The 22,938-nt window shown below is 41.4% G+C and overlaps 1 protein-coding gene across 2 annotated transcripts in view; it reads left to right on the top strand.

Annotated features, from left to right (window-relative positions):
• ACACA (acetyl-CoA carboxylase alpha) overlaps window positions 1-22,938 on the top strand; it is a 480,408-nt gene that overhangs the window by 232,317 nt on the left and 225,153 nt on the right. For both annotated transcript variants that reach the window (XM_077481395.1, XM_077481394.1), the window contains exons 30-32: window positions 1,196-1,339; window positions 2,382-2,484; window positions 9,422-9,529. In XM_077481395.1, the coding sequence (XP_077337521.1) occupies window positions 1,196-1,339; window positions 2,382-2,484; window positions 9,422-9,529 (355 nt within the window). The remainder of the gene's footprint in view (window positions 1-1,195; window positions 1,340-2,381; window positions 2,485-9,421; window positions 9,530-22,938) is intronic.

Genomic DNA, 22,938 nt, shown 5'->3' with positions numbered 1-22,938 from the left:
ATTTTGTTTGGTGTATAACATACAGTCTAAGGCAGGTGATCATACATAGGTCGAATTTCAAAAGAATTTTCATTTGAAAATCTTATATAAGAATTTTCGTTCGTATATCGCACCATTAGTGGGCTGCAGCAACAGCTGATTTTCGTGCGGCAGTCAAATTTGAGTAATCAGACATGGAAATTTTTTGAAAAACAAACTATGTTCTAATCAATGATGGGAGAATTGTGCGAGAAATCTAATTGAACAAGAAATGCACATGTGCAAGAAAAGAAAATTTCCTGGAAAGAAAAGAAGATTCCCAGCCACGAAAATTATTTTCTGTAGCAATATGAGGTGAACTTGAAGGCTTGTTTGGCTGAATTTCGAAATCAAGGGTGGCACCATCGCAAAATGCACAAAGTTTCTGATTTTCAAAAGAAAATTCTTTTGAAATCCGTCCATGTATGGCCAGCCTAAGTAATCTATTATTCACTAATGATAAATCTAATATAAGAGAGGAGCATATATCATCCTGTTTCTTTGGAGGCAAAGTAAGTAGTAGGATCTGCCATTTAGTCTTTTTAAAAAAAATTGTATTCTTATACATCAGCAGATTTACACACATATAGAATACAGATCGTAATACAAGATGCATAATACATTTCTACCAAGACATTTGGAAATACATGTCATATAATATCCAAATAGGTACTACCATCTAGTTTTAATATCCAGTAGAGTTTTGGCCAGTTTAGTGTGTAACAAGTGGGAACAGAAGGTGGATATTAACTCTTTGGAACATTGCTATGGGTTAATTGGTTCTTGAATTAAACCTGCAAGCCTTGTTGTGGTTGTAGGAATCTATAGAAGAAATCAAAGGGTAAATTGTGTTGCTCTTGTAATTGCATAAATGAGTAAGTACATTGTTCCTTCCCTGTAAATGTCCACAGGAGTTACAATACAATGGGATTTCCATAATGCAGTATCTGAAATCATACTACATTGTGCTAATGTAGGCTTGTCCCATAAGGATAAGTTACCTGGAAGGTTCTAAAATAAAGCGGGGCATTCAATGTTAATCCATACTGATGGGGCAATTTTTAGCATAGGTTAAATGTGCTTAGAAGATATATATTGTGTAGTGTTTGTTTATACATAAAAAAGCTGTTAATTGGAGGAAATGATGCATATTGTAAATTTTTTTTTTACTCTGCAGAATGTCATTTTCTTCAAATCTTAATCACTATGGAATGGTGCATGTTGCCAGTGTCAGTGATGTCCTCCTGGATACCTCATTCACTCCTCCATGTCAAAGAATGGGTGGAATGGTTGCCTTCCGAACATTTGAAGATTTTGTCAGGTATTTGCTGCTTTGTGTAAAATATTCTGATTGTCTTCTATACAGATATGGCTTATATACAGTATATTTCTAGTCTGACTGGGTGAAAATCATTTTAATATTAATGGAAGAACTGTTTTTATTATACACTTTCTGATGTACAGTATATTACTTTTAAATAAGCAGTATCTGCTTTAATTATAATTATACACCTTTATAATTGTTGCTACTTGGTTTGAGCAAACCATTAGTGCAATGGTTAGCACTGTTGACTTGTGTAGGCTCAGATCTCACATGACCATATCTGCATGGTAACTGTTCTACCCTAAGGTTCCCCTGGATGATTCTGATGTGTGTACTTTGTAAAGCTCTGAAGAATATGTCAGGGTTGCATAGATATGGGGAAAAAAATACGTTTTGACCAATAGGAAACTTTAAATGCTTTGTCGTTGCTTTAAAATTGGAACACTGTGGTCTGTTGTTAAGCTTTCAAATGGGTGCTGCTAATGTTCTCCATCTCTGCCGTTTCTGCATGACTCCCCACTTGCATTTCGACAGTGGGAGCTGGTGCCTGTTATGGGAGCGGGAATATAGGAATCTGCTTGCACAGTAAGGAATAAAATGTCAGGAAGAATTAGGCATAACTGCCGAATACAGCCCAGCAGGGACTGTCTTCTCTTGAATCTATGAGTGTGGCATCTGTCTTTCCATGTGTGCAGATGCACGACCCCTGGGAAGAGAGGCGATTACACAGCTCTCATTGCTCACGTCATAAGCTTTTCAGTTATTTGCCTAATAAAGGCTGATTAGATTAATGTAGCCTTTTTATTTTTATGAGAAGTTTGCTGCATGTCAGCTATGTGAAAGTGAGATACTCGAGAAGCTTTAAAAGCTTTCCCTAAACCTTTCACATGACGTTGAACAGGATTTATTTATTGATGGTCGGGATGAAATAAAAATATACTTTTTTACCTTTCATTTTTTTCAGTCTTCTCTAAAAAAGCAAGCTTTTTAACTGTTGAAATCTGATATAAATATGATAAAATGTCTTTTTATATTTCAGAATGTTTGATGATGTCATGAGTTGCTTCTCGGACTCCCCTCCTCAGAGTCCTATCTTTCCAGAAGCTGGCCATCCATCTCTTTATGATGAAGATGACAATAAGGTACACAATGGTGAAACTTATTGTTTGAAAGTGGTGTGATGTGTTTACATGTATGGTAATATTTAAATCTGACTTGCTGCTTATTGAGATTAACCCAGATGGTTTACACTGGGCATTGCAGTCAGGATTACAAGTTAGTCTTGGAGAAAATTCAGTACTGTCCGTGATACTTTTTTTATTTGCACTAACATACAATTTTTCAGGACAAGCTTTTGGGGAATGTCCCCTTCTTCAAGGTCCAATCAGTACTGCTTGAACCTTGAAGAAGGGGACATTCCCTAAAAGCTTGTCCTGACAAATTGTATGTTGGTGCAAATAAAAAAAGTATCACGGACAGTACTCAATTTTCTCTGTCACAATTGCACTAATACGGCTACAATCACATCAGGTAAGTTAGTCTTGGAAATGGAAATAGGGACAGAGCCTATCTTTCAGGTCTTTTGTTTTCCATTCTGGAATAGCTGTAGAGTTTAGGTTCACCCATTAATTATAATTGCCATGTCGCAGGTGATTTGGTGGACATGGCCAAGTCATGTCATAAGAAACTGTGCTCACTAAGAAACACATGTGAGATGCATCTAACAACTCAGGTTAGGGTAATTTAACCTCCCTGGCGGTATGATTATTTTGGATTTTAGGTGCTAAAAGCGGTACAATTATTTTGCATGAAAATTTGGCGTTTTTAGATTGTAGTCCTGTAATTCTTAAGCCGCGTACACACGTAGCCGTCTGTCCGACGTACTTAGTACTTATCGGAATTTTCGAACGGGCTACTTGCCCACACACGGCACTTTTTCAGCGGACTAATACGGCCTCTTCTCCCGACTTCGGGGGTCTTGTCCCCCTCTTCGGTTCTTCTGCCGGGCCACCGCGCCTTCTTATAGCTCTTTTACAGGCGGTGGCCCGGTCTTCTGTCGCCGCTGCCGCCTTCCGTTCTTCTTCTTCTTCTTCTCCTGGAGATGTTGACTCGACGCTCTCTCCGGCCACAATGCCAGGGACGCGCTGCGCGGCCACTTATATAGGGACAAGGGGCGGTGTCACATGGCTTTATGTCACATGGGTTGGTGTCACATGGTGACCCCGCCCCTTACGATGTCACAGTCCCCATGTGACATCAACCCATGTGACCAACCCATGTGACATAAAGCCATGTGACACCGCCCCTTGTCCCTATATAAGTGGCTGCGCAGCGCGTCCCTGGCATTGTGGCCGGAGAGAGCGTCGAGTCAACATCTCCAGGAGAAGAAGGAGAAGAAGGAGAAGAAGAAGAATGGAAGGCGGCAGCGGCGACAGAAGACCGGGCCACCGCCTGTAAAAGAGCTATAAGAAGGCGCGGTGGCCCGGCAGAAGAACCGAAGAGGGGGACAAGACCCCCGAAGTCGGGAGAAGAGGCCGGCGGCGAGGAAGAAAGCCAGACTCCTCCGCTAGCAAAAGAGCTACAAGAAGATAGCGGAGGAGTCCGGCGAGAAGACCCCCGAAGACGGAAGACCCCCGGAGCTGTGCAATAAAGTATTTTATCTCGTGTGTTGTGTTTTTTTTTGTACTTTTATTTTACAGGTGAATGGGTAGGGGTACATTGTACCCCATACTCATTCACATAGGGTGGGGGGCCGGTATCCGGGGGCCCCCTTATTAAAGGGGGCTCCCGGATTCCGATAAGTCCCCCGCCCGCAGACCCCGACAACCAACGGCCAGGGTTGTCGGGAAGAGGCCCTTGTCCTCATCAACATGGGGACAAGGTGCTTTGGGGTGGGGGGGCCGCGCGGCCCCCCCTTCCCCAAGGCACCCCCCATGTTGAGGGCACGCGGCCTGGTACGGCTCAGGAGGGGGGGGGGGGCGCTCGCTCGCCCCTCTTTCCTGGCTGGCCGGGTAGCGTGCTCGGACAAGGGTCTGTTGTGGACTTTGGGGGGACCCCCACGCCGATTTTTTTCGGCATTGGGGGTTCCCCTTTAAGTCCATACCAGGCGGCGGGGCCAGCGACGTCTCCTTTGGGGCCCCGCCTACCTGGAGACCCGCTCGAAATGAGGGGACTTTTCTCCGGGCGGGAAAAGTCCGCTCATTTCAAAAGTACGGCGCACACACATGGCCGGATTGTCCGCCGAAATGAGAGTACGGCGGGCAGATTGTTGTGCAAACCGAAATTCTAAGTCCGCCGTACTGTCGGGTCAAAAAAGTATGCCGGAGGCTACACACGGGGGGATTGTTTGGCGGACTTGAGTTTGCCGGACTTTTCCATCGGATTGTTTGATCGTGTGTATGCGGCATTAGGAATAACTTGCTTAAATCTGTCCAAACCAGAGTCTAGCAGACATCGCGGGTATGATAAAGTTTGAAAAATGAAATCATAAATTATAATATAATAAATAACTATAAATAATTATACCAAATAATAATATAAAAATAATAACAATGATTCAATAATGTAATCAAATCAAAAACACTGAAATTTGCTCAGTTGCAGAATTGTCACTGTCATACTTTTCAATATTTGATGACGGATCTCCACACAAATCGCTATAGCTCAATTCTGCGAGTGATTACAATTGATTTTCTAGCTGGTCTAAAACCAATTTTGATGTAAAGGGACAGTTTTGGTTGCTATGGACAATCTCCAGTTTCCAGGCAAAAAGAACAGTTTTTATAATATAAAACTGCATGCATGTCACTGGACAGAACACTAGGGACAAAGGGGATGTGAAATAATTACATACAGCAATGTAATCTGTAAGATTACATTATACTGTATGTAATGTGTTTGTTTCACTTTTTGAATTTGGCGGCGTACTCCGTCCCCGTTCGTCGCAATGCTCGCAGAGAATGGAGATCGGCTCCGTGATGAATCGAGCGGAGGACGAGCCGCTCGTACAGCGCGGGGACATTGCTGGATCCAGGGGAGAAGGTAAGTAACCTCCTCCTGCATACAGCGATGTGGTCCCGAGTCTGGCTCGGGGTTACCGCTTTTGGTGTAAAATTTCCACCCCAAGTCAGACTCGGGAATACCGCCAGGGGGGGTTAAGTAAAATCCTGACTTTGACACATCTGCTGTATTTTCTCAGTTGTGTTCACAGCTTGAGGTCTGTTGTCTAGGGATGCACTTGAAATACTTGTAGGACCAAACCTCCTAGATACACTAGCCATATAACAAGAAAAGTGAAAGGAAGCACATGATGATTTGGCAACTTCAGTGCAATGTGTAGACTAGAATGTTCCCTCTGAGCATCTACTCCATGGGGTAGGCAACCCCGACACTGGTGCTGCAAGCATCGCTCAAAGCGGCTTTTGCTGGCATTACCTTCCTCCCCATGAGCAGAGCAGTGCAGGGAAGTGTCAGTGAGACACTAATGTCTTCCAATTTCAGAATTCCCCACGACACGCCTGCACTGAGGGAGATGCACTGTGTTCCCACATGTTGTAAAGAATGGGAAACATTGTTTGGTTCTCTAACTTGGCATTAGCTGCGATTGTCAGGTGTTTTCCTGGGGAAGAGATTGGGTGCAGTTCTGCTGGGGGGGGGGGGGGGGGGCGTTCCTGTTTCCAGGAGAAGGAGGACTGTCGATCTCAGAAAGAAGGGATTTCACTGTGATTGAGAAAAAACACAATCAGGTGACAGGTTGTGGAATTACTGTTGAGCTTCTGGGAACTTTGTTGAAATTATTCCTGAACCTTTGCATCACTATTGAACCCCTGCACTCTGTGTCCCTTTAAACAACAGCCAGTATTCAGCAGACTGAAAATAACACCTAACTTTTGCTGCGGTGCAGAGTGCCACACTTTTTCTTAGCTGTGGGGCTCAACTTATGATCCTGCACACAGGTTCACTGCTTTCAGAAAATACCCCTGACCCAAGCTCATCATTGCGCATCCATTCCATATGCTTGTATGTGACATCACTTACAAGCACTTGGGCTGGATGCGAGAGGTGGATCAGTAGGATGAGTGTACCAGGACAGGTAGATGTGTCTCATCTCTGCTTGCTTTTACCACTCTGCATATCATGCGTATCATAGATGAGAAGAGGGTACAGTGGTGGGGAAAACAATCAGAAGGGGTTCAGAAGTGGGACAGAAGAGCAGGAGGGTACAGTGATGGGGCAGATGAGCAGTGGGGTTCAGTGTTGGGAAAAATGAGAAGGAGGTTACAGTGGTGGGACAGATGAGCAGATGGGTTCAGTGTTGGGACAGAAAAGCAAGGGGGGTAGAGCAGTGGGGCAGATGTGAAAGGAAGTGTATTGGTGGGACAGATGAGAAGGGGGAACAGAGGTGGGGCAGAAGAGTAGCGGGTACAGAGATGAGACAGATGTGCAGCAGGTACATTGGTGGAGCAGATGAGAAAGCGAGTATCGGTGGTGGGGCAGATGAGCAGATAGGTTCAGTGTTCAGGGGATTCAGTAGTGAGGCATACGAGCATGGGGGTTACGGCAGTGGAGCAGATGTGCAGGGAGGTACAGTTGTGGGGCAGATGAGAAAGGGGGAACATTGGTGGGGCAGATGAGCAGGGGGTTACAGTGGTGGGACAGAAGAGCAGGGTGGTACAGTGGTGGGGCAGATGAGCAGGGGGTTATAGTGGTGGGACAGAAGAGCAGGGGGTTACAGTGGTGGGACAGGTGACCAGGTGGTACAGTGGTGGGGCAGATGTGCAGGGTGGTACAGTGGTGGGACAGATGTGCGGGGGGTTACAGTGGTGGGACAGACTAGCAATGGGGTACAGTGGTGGAAACAGATTTGCAGGGGTGACCGTGATCTGTGGTGTGAACGTGCATGAATTGGGGCTGACCTGAAGTGTGGAGTTGCAGGAATTGGAGCTGATCTGAGGCGTGAGTTGCAGGATGTTAATTTCTCACTACTACTCAAGTAGTTTACAGCATTTACTTTTAAGAAAATTCTTTTTGTGATTGAGAGTGTTAAGTTGCCATTTTTTTGTTATAAAATCGGCCCTCTCAATTTCTTTGAAAATATTTTTCGGCACACTGTACTCAAAAGGTTGCCTACCCCGATCTACTCTATTAACATGTTTTGGTATTTATCATGATTGACTTTCATTATTTTTACCTTTTTTGTTCCAAAGGGACCAGCTCTCAGTCTTGTTTTATTGACCTTTGTTGCTCTATTTTGACTTTGCCACTTTAGTATTCTTTGTTATAGAGACACTTTTGATTAATATGCATACTTATCAATCACGCCACTTAATATTATACATTATGTTATGTACTTAGTTTTCATTGTGTTGCCAGACCTGAGTGTGTCCTGTGGATTTTCAATTGGGCTGTATTCACGTTCTAATTGGATAGAAGCCTTTTATATAGATCATGGGAAATTTTGTATGCTTTTAAAATGACTGACTGAATTTTTTTTCTACTGTGTTTTTTTTTTTTTTTTGCCTTTATTGTATAGGGCTCCTTTCTCCTGTGGTGTTGTACTTTAAAGCAGAGTTCCACCCAAAAGTAGTATGTGCAGCTGCTGGCTTTTAATTTTTGCAGTGGTGGGCGGACCTTCACTTTAAGACTTCAGGCAGCTTTGCATAAATAACTGTAAGACCCCTTTCACACTGGAGGCGTTTTCAGGTGCTTTAGCGCTAAAAATAGCGCTTGTAAAGTGCCTCAAAAAAGCTTCAGCTGTAATTCCAGTGTGAAAGCCCGAGTGCTTTCACACTGCGGCGCTTCACTGGCAGGACGCCAAAAAAAAGTCCTGCAAGCAGCTTTTCAGCGCTGTAGGAGTGGTGAATACACCGATCCTCAAGTGCCCTTGCCCATTGAAATCAATGGGCAGTGCCACTGCAGTAGCGCTTTGCGGGCGGTTTTAACCCTTTTTCGGCCACTAGCGGGGGGGTTAAAAGCTGCTAGCGGCCGAAAAGAGTTGCAAAAATGATGGTAACGCGCTTTACTGCCCTTTACTGCCGACACCCAGACGCTGCCAGTGTGAAAGTGCCCTTACACAATAATTAGACCTTCTTCGAATATGACTGCATTCTTGTCGGCAAAAACCCATCTGCATAATTACCTGTTGCATTGAGCTGTACCAATAAACTGTGCATCAGATATACTGTAGTTTTTATTTTAACAAATCCTATTCAGAAATTGTAAAAAATGTATTTGTTTTTGTTTTCTTAATAGGGCACTTACTCAAGCTCTTTGCTGAACATAGTGAGGTTTTGTTTTATATGATTTGGTACAAGAGATAAGGATTTGATAATATTCACAATACATTGTGTGATGCTGTTTGCTTCAATTATCCAGTAATGTAAAAAAGAGAATAAGTATACAGGGATTTTTAATTATACGTCATTGGAAAACTGAAGTGCATATCTTCATACAATTTATTGTATGAACATTCTCAAACTCCTTTAGTAAATCAACGTCAATATATGATCCTCTGTTCATATGGTAACCATGTGAGAGGAAATAGTTGGCTGTTTCCCTATAGAATATTCAGAGCTGTCATTTAGACAGGTTTGCTATATTTCACCCCACTTACGCCTTTTTTATTTCTAATTTAAAAAAATTATAGATTTTTAAAATTTGACTAGATAAAATGTGATCAGTGTTGGCACTCCAAATACTGTTGGAATTTCCACTGGGTTTTCAACTTCTGCTACACATAATTAGTGAACTAAGGGTGTGGGAGAGGACCAATTATTGCTAATGTATGGTGAGTAGTGTAGTCCAGGTCAGAATAATTGGTATAGTATGTTGCATAAATTACTTGTTTCGGTTTTGAATTTAACTCTGTATTAAACCCAAAAACGAAAAAGTATTATATTGCAGCTTACCAGTCCTTAGATGTGTAGGCTGCATTCAATTTCTTTTTTTAGGCTTTTTTTCCTTTTATTTTACCCGGAGATCCGGCTGGTAAGCCTTTTTATTTTTAAGTTAGTCTGCCTTGTTTTTATATTAAAAATAATGTGATATTTCTAAGTATTAATGTAACTGCTCTTTGTTCAGAGTATCCGAGATGAACCCATCCACATTCTCAACATAGCCATCAAAACTGACTGCGACAATGATGATGATGGACTTGCTTCAATGTTCCGTGAGTTCACCCAAAACAAAGTAAGTACAATGATCATGTCCTGTTTTTCTGAGTAAAACATGATGCTACTATAACATTAATGCTTATATACTTTGTATATATATATTTTTTACTGTATTGAATAAGGGCTTATTCACACAGCCTGTTACTTTTCTGTCTCAGTGATGATCTGTGTGCAGGCAGCCCATGTTAGTGAAAAGACATGAATTGGCTGTATGGATTCACATGCACAGCCTAGATTGACAGATTCACAGGGGTGGGTGCGTGGACCCCAATGTAGAGCCTCAACAACCAAGACCATACACCCATCCCTGCGTACCTGTCAAACTGGACTGTGTGGGTGAGTGCATACAGCTGATGTGTGCCCATTCACTAATATGGGCTGCCCGCATATACAGTAGCTCAACGCCAGGACAAAAAAGTAAACAAAGGGCTCTTCACTCCAAATGGGGATGAGCACCTTTGTGAATGAGCCCTGATGGGAAAAAAAATGTGAGGACTTGAGTATGTAATAGTTAATCTGGAACATGCATGGCTTTGAATATCACTCTATGTTAAATTATGATACACTACAGAAAAAATGTTCCTCTACAGTTGCAATGACAGGCAGTTAAATATTTAGGAACACAAATCCTTTCAGACTCTCCTTCTCCTGTTCTTTGAATTATAAGCCACACATTAGATAAAAATGGTTTTGTCATTTTGAAAAAAACTCTTTCTTTAGCAATCATTGAGGGACACAGGAATTCAGTTACTGTTGGGTCATACTGCCGCATACAGTAAAATTTGTAAAAGCAGTGCAAGCCTGGTATAATCCCTCCTTCTTCCAGTATGCCTTAGTTTTTTACTACTGTCCTAGGAGCATGGGAGTCTGTTATCTGCTGAGAAAAAAAATGTAACCTTTTTTGCTTCCTACTACATTTTTTTATTTTTTTTGGTCCGGTAAGATTATTTATTCTTTAATCAAGATTCTACAAGCTGACTTAGCTAGTCTTTAAAGGCAGCTATCTGGATCAGTGTATCCTCAGTAATAACTTTGGAAGCAGTACTCAGACTTCATTGGATGAACGCTAGCCAAAAGACACATGGATTATCCTCAGTTGGACTTTGCTGTCTGACTACCGTGACCTGGTCACCTCTAACCCCTCAACCTCATGGCAGCCAATTTGCAAGTATTGAAGGTCTTTTACCCTGGGCTTTGATATCCCTACTATGCAGTGATATGTCAGTTGCCATACACACAAGGAGCCATCCTGCTGTATCTGGTCTTTTCAACTCACGATCCGCTATAGATATCGTTGCTGCCTGCAGGGCATCTACTGAAGAGCCTGAAACTGACAGCTTTCTTAGCTTGATCAGCCATGGCCTCCTCCTTGGTTCTCTCCTGGGATGATTTCATCTCAGTTCATGAAGGATTTTACAGGCCAAATTGTTCTATTGAGTGCTGACTCTGACCATAGAGGCCATCGGCATACTTTCACACTTTCCTCTGCAAAATCATTATATGGCCTATCTCCCGACAAGCTTTTTATGCCTTCCAAATGGTTAACAGTCATGTATTCATTTAAGAAGTGTTGAACAATCTTGGAGAACTAACCATAGATCTTTTGTAAATGTAGGTTGCCTCAGATCCTTCTAAAATAAGCATGTAAGTGATTGCCTTTTTAACCATCTGTACACCAGGGGAGGTATGATCCTTAAAAATTGTAAACCAAAACAGAAACTAAAAATAAGGGACTTTGTATTCCTCCAATAGTAAATACACATTAATTAAAGAATCATCAATCTTTATTGTATACAAAGATTAAAATCACGATTGTTATATTATACAAGCATTTCATCGCATGTACAAGGTCAACAAATGATAACATTAATCTATCTCAAAAACGTTCTCACTTGGAATGTCAACATGGTTGGCGAGAAAGGGTTCCACGCCTTTCCCAGGACACCTCGCTTCCTCAAGACTTCTCAGACCTCTTTCGTGTCCACATATGACAATAGTATGTCATTTAAAACTAGAGATAGACAAGATATTGAATTTATTATAAAATCATCATAAACAATAACAATAGTAATATACAATTACATAGGCTATCAGTTCAACAGGACACAAGTATGTGCAGACACAAGGAAAAAAAACTTATTGTATTAGTTCAAAAATTCATATCACTTCAGAAAAACTCATCAAGATCGTCCACATGAAGTGGGGTAGGGCTGTATTAGAAATCAAGCCCTGGATGGCCCGCTGGGGTGGGGGGAGGGGACCACAAGAACAGCATGTATACACTGCTGATTTTATCAGTGATTCACCATTGATTCTGAAGTAGAACCTGTGATCATTACCCACTGCAACACAGCTTTGCTGTACCTTCCTGGGCTTACAAGTAAGAATTTTTGCCTAAATTCATCAATTGCAAATACCGTAATTTTCCCATGCATTCACCACATCAATGTGTTGGCTGAATGTTAATGGATGAAAATGGTGGCGAGGTGGGGCCTCCATGGATCAGAATTGTTTTTCCAGCATATTGCACTGATGCTAGATTGCATTCAAATCTGGAGGAAATGGAGGCCAAGTCAAACTCGTCATTGTGTTCCTCAAACCATACTTGAATCAATCAGACCAGGGCACCTTCTTCCATTGCTTCGTGGTCCAGTTCTGACATGACCATTGTAGCTACTTTTGGCTGTGGACATGGGTCAGCATGGGCACCGTGACCAATATGTGGTTTACGTAGCCCCATATGAAACAAACTGTGATGCACTGTGTGTTCTGACTCTGTTCTATCAGAACCAGAATTAACTTGTTCAGCAATTTTAGGTACAGTAGTTATTCTATTGGATTACACAGGTCAGCCTTTGCTCCTCACATGCATCAGTGACCCTTGGCTGCCCATGACACTGTTCACAAGTTTTCCTTCCTTGGACCACTTTTGGTAGGTCCTGACCATGACCAGAAACATCCCACAAGAGCTGCAGTTTTGGAGATACTCTGACTCAGTCATCAAGCCATTATAATTTGTCCCTTGTTAAAGACACTCAAATCATTATACTTGCCCATTTTTCTGCTTTTGACACATCAGCTTCATAACAAGATAACATGTTCACTTGCTGCCTGCTATATCCCACTCACTTTCAGGTGCCATTGTAATGTAATAGTCAATGTTGCTCACTTTAATTAGAAAGAAACTCTCCTGCGCTCAGGTGTTATGCTCAAGGGAAGAAAGTATATCTTTATATCTTTATATCTTTATCCTTATTGTCAAAGCCTAGAGTCTTGCTCCCCTCTCAGGACCATGGGTATCCAAAAGTTTTAGAAAACAACGAAAATAAGAGAAGGGCATATGGCCTAGTACAATTACATTATAAAAAAAAAATTGAACATTAAAAAGTGACACACTCCCAAACATACGGTATCATGTTCAAATTATGCTTTGACATACGATTATAAAAGGCACCTCTAGGACTGAAGAAATGCTCCAGAGATGCAAGGAGACTAGATGGGGTCCGTGATGACTAGGCTGACGCAATTCAAGGGCGAACCCTCTTTCTCAGAGCCACTGAAGACTGAAATAGTCAATGTTGCTCACTTTAACTATCAGTGGTCATAATTTTATGGCTGATCGGTGTATATCTTGCATTAATGATTTTTACTCTAAACTTGTACCGTGCTAACCATAGTACAGACATTTTCCCAGATTTGGTTTATTCCTCTGTACTCAAATCGTATTGGTGTCCTTTTAATGCAAACTTACATACTTAGTATGTGTACCTTTAAATAAAGTTTGTCTTTATTGTATTTTGGGCTCGCCCCGTGCTCTGGTTCACTTGTGCCAAACTTAAGTATTGTTATGGGTATACTAAATCATCCACTGATGTCTGGTACATGAGAAATTTCCTGCCAGAACCTTGTGCATGATTCAATCTATCAGCACCTACCAACAACTACAATATCTGCCAGATGAACTGGCCTTTGTGACATTTAAAGTTTAAGTATTGCCTTATTATTTAATGTAATTTAACAATACAGTTTCAATTGACAGAATAAATATTGCACCTAAAATACAAACAGACTTATTACATATAGTCATTATTCTTCTGTTGATTTGCACCTATACTTTAAAAATGACTTCTGCTTCTTACCATATTACTCAAACTTGGGCTTATTCACAAGCATTCAGTTTCTCTAGCTTGGTGGAGGTGGGGAGGGGAAATCAGTATTTATTTTATAAAAACAAGCAGAAGCGGAAAAAGATAGTTTTGATTTTCATCTGTATCAACCCTCAGGCAGTGGGAGGAAAAAAAAAAACATTTAAGCATCTACTAGAATAATCCCAATTGTCCAAATAATATCTCAGCCCCAGCATGTTTATAGAAATTAGGATCATATACTTGTAAATGACTTGCAGAGGAGATGGAAGCAGTCAGCGTTAATGGAGTTTTTCCAGGTGCTGCTGCCTAATCGCCTGGTTATAACTGTAGACTGACTGAGAAACCCACATTATTACAATGTAATCAGAATCCTGTTGCTATGCTGTCATTATATGCCACTTGTGGAATTTTAAAAGCAATAACAATTTTGATGTTAAAACTCAGGGTATTACAGTTATTTTCTCTCCCGGACAGTAATATTATTGCCAAAGCTTGCTATATATTTTTTCTTCTTAATTGCAATCCATTTTTTGCACATTTTTTTTGCTTCTGAAGTAGGCACTGGATTGCACTTTCAGCTCTAGTGATTTTAAGAACTATGAAACACAATGAGTGGCAAGACAGTCATGATTACTTATATTTCCCGTAGGGCTCTCTTGGGCACATTTCTAGGAATAGGACTCAAAGATACTGCACTGGAGCTCTAATTGTGTAATGGATTTGATTATATTTACATTTGCTCTCAGACCAGTACCATTCGATTGACAAAAATCACAGTGTGGTCATTGTTTATATGGTCAACTTACTGGTGAACAATGGATCAGACATATTCTGATTTATTTAGTTTTTTCTTATCTTGAATTGATCACTATTGTTATGATCAGGAACGTGGTCCTAATGATGTTAAGTCAATGTTAGAGCGAGTGCACATGGACACGATGTGGCTGAAATGGGTCTCACTTTCAGGAAAGGGGTGTTTAATAAACATAAATTATTTTTCATTGACAAACATATTATTCTGCTTAATGTATGTATCAATTTAAATCTGCTTTTCTATCCATTGTTTTGTAACTGTATGATACTGTATAGCAGCTTATTAGCTTCTTGTTTTAAATCTAGAATAATAATATAATTAGAACTATTAGAAATAGAACCATAATTATAATAATAATAAAAAAACTATGTTAGGGATCCATACAAAAATAGCATTCAGGAGCTGTTAGTTGGCATTTAAAACACTTTTTATGTGCTTGCTATGTTTAATGAGCATAGTTCTAGTAACAATCTTCATGCTTTGTATACTGTCATTTGGTGTTATGCTCAGTCAAATCATGCTAGATTACAGTATATGCCTGGCATTGTTGCTAGTTTAATGGAGCCAGGTAATAAGAACATAAAGTGTTCTAATTATTTATTAGGACACAGGTAGACATTGCAATTACTATACAACACGGATTTCATAATTATAGTAACTATAGTTTTACAAATAGCATGGGATGTAGGTGTACAAATACTGTGGAAGGCCCAATGAGCAATAATCTTTGATCGGGGTAGTACAGTAAAAACTGATAACACATTGTTGGCTGCTTTATAAACTAATTAGAGTAAAGTGGTTGTAAACCCCATTCGTGAAATTTGACCTATGCACATATATCTGTAGTGTTTACTTATCTCTCACCAAAGCTAAGTGCCCTTTCTTTCTGGTGCTTCGTTCCTCGGTTATCAGCATAATAACTTCTGGCACGCTCTCCGACACACAAGATAACAGCAGCTGAAAATTTATGTCCGGGAGGGAGCTTAGAGGGAGACTAGTAGAGAGCTTGTCTATTCAGACTACACCTCTGCATGTTCCTTCATTCCTCTGCCTATGTGGAGGGGGGGGGGGGTGTGCCTTTTTTCCAGTCAACGCTCACACAGTGTAAGCCCAGACTCCACACCAACTGCTGGAGGAGGAAGAAAGATTTCTAACATGATCTGCACTTTCTAAAGAGCGTAGAAAGGGAAAGAGCATTTATACATGTACAACTTATGTAGGGAGATTTGTTTCATCTCTGTGCATCATCTGAGGCAGTTCACTTCATTGGGTATAGGAGAGGGCTTACAACCACTTTAAGACCTAGACTGATTTTAGATGTGTACATGATATAACAACGGCTCCAGTTTGGTCCATCCATAGCCACTGAAACATAGATGTGTAGATCTAGGCTCATTCTGAGCTTTGTTAACATCTAACGCCTAAAATTCTGTGAAAAGCAGAAGGTATGAATCAGACTCCCTTTATGAATAGAAATCTGCTTGGTCCCCCCTTGTGTTTTGATACCACACACAATGGAATTGTTTGGGGAAAATGTTTACACCAGTTGGGGATGGTATAGAGCAGGGTGGGTGGGGATGTTCTTGTTTTCTGTAACTTACCAGCAATTCACGTATCAGAGGTATATGATTAGCTTTTCTGTATACTATAGATGTATACTATAGCAATATATTGTATATCAGGCCTTTTGCGTTATTACAGCCCTGTCGATGAGATTGACTCCTGGCTTTACCCTTCAGCCTAACAGTAGCATCTGAGGCATCTCCATGACAAATTAAAGAGATTAGCTGCACTCTCCTTCCTTAAGATCCAACATGCTGACATTATTGCATTCCTGGAGACCCATATGGTAGGCCAATTACAATGTGACCTAAAGAGACACGGAAGTCAGACAAGTGAATTCCGGTCATTGGATGTTGAGGGAGGTCACCGGGCTCACGCTTATAGTGCTTTTGGGGCTCAAGCCAAACTTGGGTGATTGGTTTACCACCCGTCTGGCAAGTGCCTGGGGCATCCGTATGGCTGCTGGTCCCCAGACCTTGATTAAGGACAAAAATTATTAAATGAGTGTATAAAAAATGAAATCCTATCAAATTTCAGCTGCATCTGAAAAAGGGTACATCCTCTCAGCCTATCATCATGCACATTAGACATATATGAAAGCAGCACATATCTTTTTTTAAAATAATATACAGACGAACACATAAATTCGTATCCGGTGATGCATCTTAAAGAAAAAAAAAGGCATTTAGAGGCAGAAGCGTTTTAAAGGCAGAAAAAAACCCCACAGTCAGTGCATCCAGGAACAGCAGAGTCGAAATGCACGTAGGGGCTAGACACATCTAGCGCTTGAGCAATAATTTTAATTTAAACAATAAATAAATATTCTGACCAATGAAATTAACACCCAATCCTTCTGACAAAACTATGCTGCCAGGAAGAAAGGAATCTAGGAGAGTTAGCAAAATGTCCAGTGTGCAAGAGGTCTTAAAGATTATGTAAGCCCAACATTTCGTATTCCTGATATATGCAAGCTGTACCATGTACTTGTATGAAAAATATCTTGTTCTCTCTGTATTGCTTCCTTTGTGTGACATACCTGGTGTTCCTGCCAGTCCTTCTGCTTTCCTACCACATTAAAAACTGACCCGTAAGTAGAACACACTGTGATCCGTTCTCCAGAACTCTGTGTGCTCTGCTCCAGAGATCACATGTATCCTGACACTCTCCCCCCGTACAGACTTTCACTGGGAAGCTCAGTGTCTTGCTGTTTCTCCTCTCCTCCCCCCAGCTCTTATGCAGCTGAGAACAGAGAACACTTATAAAAGGGAAAAAGTTGAATTTTTTTTTGTTTACAATCACCTTAAACCTTTCATTTGTTGAAAGAAGAATTCTTGTTTCCTAATTCTGTGTTATTCCATTAACTATCATTGAGACATGCCTGGACTATCCCCTGACCCTAAAGCAGACAACTTCATGACTATATTTCTCCATGAAATATTATTTAGTGTGAAGAGATTGATAGCTAGGGGCTGGATGCAAGCTGCTCTTTCCATGTACCAGGCCTGGCTTGCAGAGGTTAATGCTTTTTACCCTACAAAGAACCTATTTATCTTCATAGAGGGTGTCTTTCGAAGTATAATGAAATATGGGACCAATGGTTACAAAAGGCAAATACCTGTGTATAATTGTCATTCCTGCTTTTTCTTCTCTGGGACCTTAGGGATTCCTTCATTGTCCACCCACTCTACTTACCTTAACCTCTTAAGTACCAGCCTCCAATGCAATGCAATGTGGCTGGTTCCCGTGATTCGCCGTCATTGAATTTCAGCTCGTACAAGGCGATTTGTAGGTGCCCACTGGCCAATCGGTGGGGTGGGCTCAATGTCCGCTGGCCTCCTGCGATCGTTCCGGCAGTGACAGAACGGGGGTTTGCCTGTGTAAATAAGGGAAATCTCCATTCTGACATGGTAGATTACACAGATCCTATCTATCTGCTATGCAGGAAGATTGGTCTTTGTAGTTTCCCAGTGACACAGTCCCCCATACAATTAGTAAACCTACTGGGGGAACACATTTAACCCCTTGATCGCCACTAGTGTTAACCTCTTTCCCTGCCAGTGTCAATAACTGTGCATATTTTTAGCATGGGTTACTGTACTAATGTCACTGGTTCCCAAAAATGTGTCAAAAATGTCAGTTAGGTGTCTTATCTGTCCACCGCAATGTCACAGTCCCGCTAAAAATAACTGATTACCACCATTCCTAGTAACAAAAATAAATAAATAATAAAAATGTGTCAGGTCACCTGAGTCCAGGTGACAGATGCACCCTGTGGGGGTCTGGAGTGCAGTGCAAGGTAGTGGACCCTACAGCTGACTGCTGCAGATGGAGCCCTGGGTGGGCCAGGAAAACAGGTACTCTGGAGAACTAACACAGATCACAACGGGAGCTAGAGCATGAGCTTTCCCAGGACACGGAATCTAAGAGCCAGCGGGTGTTCACCAGGGCCCCTGATGGTGGGGTTAGTCAGGAGATAAGCCAAAAGGTCAGGGCAACAAGCAGATAGGGATAGTCAAGGAACATGCCAAAGTTATAATTTAGTGGTGACGTCACGTTCTCCATATATGATTCCAAATAATAAGTGCATTGGGCATGGGCTTAATAATATGTGGCCAACACATTCCATAAACTTACAAATGAAGCAGAGGAGGACAGTCAAGAACAAGCCAAGGTTGGTAAACAGGATCAGACATAGGACACAGAGCAATGAGCACACTGAAACCAAAACACACAATATTGATCAGCAGAGCTGGCTTGCAGTGCACAGGGTAATATAGAGTTCCCTGATAAGGGCTGGGGTGGAGCTATGCTTTGAGGAGAGATTACTTAAAGCGGGATTCCACCCTAAAGTGGAACTTCCGCTCATCGGAACCCTCCCCCCCTCCGGTGTCACAATTGGCACCTTTCAGGGGGGAGGAGGGTGCAGATACCTGTCAAAGACTTCCGGGCATAGACTCCCACGGGAGTCTATGCCTCTTCCTGTCCCTGTGCGCTGTCTGCTGGGACACACACGGGTCCCAGAGACAGTGCGGACAATTCCTATTGCGCTGCGTGACTCGCGCGTGCGCAGTAGGGAACCGGGAAGTGAAGCCGCAACGCTTCACTTCCTGATTCCCTCACCTAGAATGGTGGCGGCAGCAGCCGAGAGCCGAGCGATCGATCGGCCTCGGCTGCCGACATTGCTGGATCCTGGGACAGGTGAGTGTCCATTTATTAAAAGTCAGCAGCTGCAGTATTGTAGCTGCTGGCTTTTAATATTTTTTTTCACAGTGAAATCCCTCTTTAAGCAGCCAGGTGAGAGTGGCTGGCCTCTTAATCTGAACACATGGAGAGGTAAGCTGACAGAAAAGCATTACTGCATAACCATGACAAAATGGAGTAAATCTGTCCTTTGTTTTGTAGACGCTATAACTTTTGAGCAAACCAATCCGTATACGCTTATAACAAATTTTTTTCACCAAAAATATGTAGAAGAATACATATTGACCTAAACTGATGAAGAAACTTGTTTTTCACATTTCTTTGGGATATAGCAAAAAGTAAAAAATATAGTTTTTTTTAAATTGTTGCGTTTTTGTTTATAGCGCAAAAAATAAAAACCACAGAGGGGATCAAATACCACCAACAGAAAGCTCTATTTGTGGGGGAAAAAAAGGACATCAATTTTGTTTGGGTATGTCGTCCCACATCCGTGCAATTGTTAGTTAAAGCGACACAGTGGCCTGGTCGTTAAGGGGGAAAATCTTCCAGTCCTTAAGTGGTGTCTTCACCATTACAATAAAGCTGTAGTTAAAACTCTACTCTTTTATTGCAATGCCGGTTTTTCCTGAGCATGTGCCAGGACTTTCGACTCCGACGCGCATGCGTGGGTGTGATGTCACGCGGCTCTGGCCAGTCACACAGCTGGAGTCCGCGGCCCCAGAAGAAAGAGGGGCAGAGATGGATGCTTCCTGCAGCGAGGACATTAAGGCTGGACTGCATTTTTAGTGCTTTTTGCATTTTGCAGATTTGTACTACAGAATGTGTTCCATAGGAGACCACGTTAAATGGGCTGTAGTGCAAACCTGCAAAATGCAAAAAGCACTAAAAATGCATAGGTGTGATTCGAGCCTAACGGAACATTTTTTCTCAAACCCCAGTATTGCAGTAGGATTCAATAAAACATAAACACTTTTAGTTAATTTTATCCTCTGGACCCAAGTGGAACCTGACAAGCACATTGTTTGACTCAGAAGTTAGTTTCTTAACGTTATAAATGTATATGACTATCGGCAACAAAATAAAAAACAAACATTACATTATTACCACTTTTCAGTTGAAATTCTGTAAATTCAAAAAGTAATATATGCAAAAAATAGTCACTCTTACTGCTATTCAAACAAACTTTCCCACCAAACTATAGCATTTCACGGATTCAATATATGTAACGCTTTATTTTGGTCCTGATTGCTTAATTTCAGTAACTCTCAAAGTATTTATACTTTCACCTTTTTTTTAACCAAAATTCAATTATCAAATTTTTATTTAACTCCAAACCCTAAAAGAGGGGATACTAGGCTTAAAGCAGAGGTCCACCCACCTCTGCAAAAATTAAAAGCCAGAAGCTACACATACTGCAGCAGCTGTCTTTTTTTTTTTTTTTTTTTTAAGCAATCTTTATTTATAGGAGACAGGGTTTACAGCTTAATATACAGTAAAAGAATGAAAAAAAAAAATGAAAATGAACAGAGAGGATAAACATTTGCTGTAGGTAATGCTGATACGTAATACTCCAGTCGTTCCTTTTTTGTTTTTCACTTGTAGTGGGAACAAGAACATGAATAGTCAACAGTCATAAATTAACTTGGTACTGATTAGGTTATTGAGAGAGTATTTACCAAGTGACGGGTCAGCACGGTAGGTCAACTCGATTGTTGGGCAGAGTAATCCTATTCCGCAGTCTATTTCGTGCAGTATAGGACTGTCTGTCCTCTTGTAAGGGGTTCTCATGCGTGATACACTTGGTCAGCTTTAACGTTCAAGCTGCGCGTGCGGGGGGAAGGGGGGCAGTCTTGCATAATAGCGGTACCAAAGTGCCATTTCCCTGCTCAAATCAGGTTGTCCCAGGTCGCCAAATTTTTATTGGGCCACCCAAGTCCTCCATTCCTCACCCTTCACCTGGCACTCAACATATCAACCATCTGCCCATAGGCAGCCATAACTATTCAAGTCATAAAGTATTAGAAAGTAGTTAAGTGAGAAAAAGAAGGGAAAATAAAAGTGGTTTAGAGCATACCTGAAGCCTCCCGTCCAACTCCGCCTCCTCCCCGAGCTCCGTCAACCTCTCCCATTCATGTAGGATGATCAAGGGGGTGATTGAAGAGAGAGAATAGCATCCTGTCTCCCCGCCCCTGATTAATGAAATGTTAAATTGAGTGTTGGAGTCTCCTCAGCTCCTGGTCCCCATCTGTAAGCCCTGGGGGCGTCCCCTTAGGGATGGCTCCGCCAGTTCCAGGAGGGCCACATCCAAACTGGATGAAATGTGTCCAGGGTTCGATATATATACACTAACCAGGGCTGCCAAATCGCAGTGAAGCGGTTATGGGCCCCCCTGCAAGTGGCAATCCACCCCTCTGCCTCCCGGATGTCACCCACCCTGCGGCGCCACTCCTCCTTACTTGGGATTTGCGGACGCTTCCAAAAAATAGGGAGCAGCCGCTTAGCTGCATTTAGCAAATGAGGCAGCACACTCTTCTTGTACTGGCTCACTGGCATGGGAGGAGTGGTTAGCAGGAAGTGAATCGGGGACAGAGGAATATCTATGCCTGTGATTTCTTTGATCAGAGATTTAATGTCCTCCCAGTAAGGTTTTAAGCTGTATTTTAATAATAGGACACTTGCCTGTCCTGGAGTCCAGCCATGTCATCACCGCAGCTGATGTTTCAGCTGTCGGGTGCTGCCCCCGGAATTGCAGGTAAAGGCTTCACGCCAGGAACCCTACTTTTCATCACCAATATTTCATCAATTGTATTAACTCTGTCAACTTTACAATAGTATAGGTTCCTTTAAATAAAAATAAGTTCCTATTTTTTTCCTCTGCAAACTTTAGCAAGCTTTTCACACCTTTTCATATATGTATCTCAAAAGGTTGTCACTGTCTCCCTTGTGATTTGAGACTAGCTGAAACTGACTTTCTAATTTCAGAAAGACATGTTAACCAAAAATACATTTTAAACTAATAAACCCCTCTTATTAAAACATACGTTTTTTTTAATTCGTATTTTATCTTAACCTTTTAAATCTGCTTGATTATCTAATCAGATTCCTCAGAAGAGGACATTTGACACCAGTAAATACATATAATTTAGTGGTGACTTCACGTTCTCCATATATGATTCCAAATAATAAGTGCATTGGGCATGGGCTTAATAATATGTGGCCAACACATTCCATAAACTTACAAATAGTTATTGGAAACCTCTCAAAAATCTAACCAAAAAATAAACATTTAATAAAAACAAACTGTAAAATCTATAAACACATTAAAGAAGTTTGTTCTCTAATATATGTATAGAAAATGTCCCTATTGTGCAAACCTGTTTTATAACCATAAGCTCTATTATTTGAATCAAACTATTAATTTCCACCCTTTGCCTGACAACAAAACATACCTCCTTAAGGCAATAATGGGACACATAAACAAAAATTGCTTAATTTCCTTTTTTTCCTATTAAGATTAAGAGATGCTGCCTTGCTCTAAAAAGATTTCCTGTTTCCCTATAGAAAAGGGAGGTCCAGGTATCTAGTACTGGGCACCTCTAAATATCTACATCCTCTTATACATGTAAGTAACCCAAATCTACTAAGGTTTAGGTTCAGGATGTGTCATATATCAAGGAACATAGAACCTTGAGGTCTGGC

This window comes from Lithobates pipiens, unplaced genomic scaffold (genome assembly GCF_037356315.1).
Source record: "Lithobates pipiens isolate NorthernLeopardFrog02 unplaced genomic scaffold, aLitPip1_a1.2 Scaffold_16, whole genome shotgun sequence".
NCBI lineage: Eukaryota > Metazoa > Chordata > Amphibia > Anura > Ranidae > Lithobates > Lithobates pipiens.
This window is presented reverse-complemented; position numbering and strand designations above follow the sequence as displayed.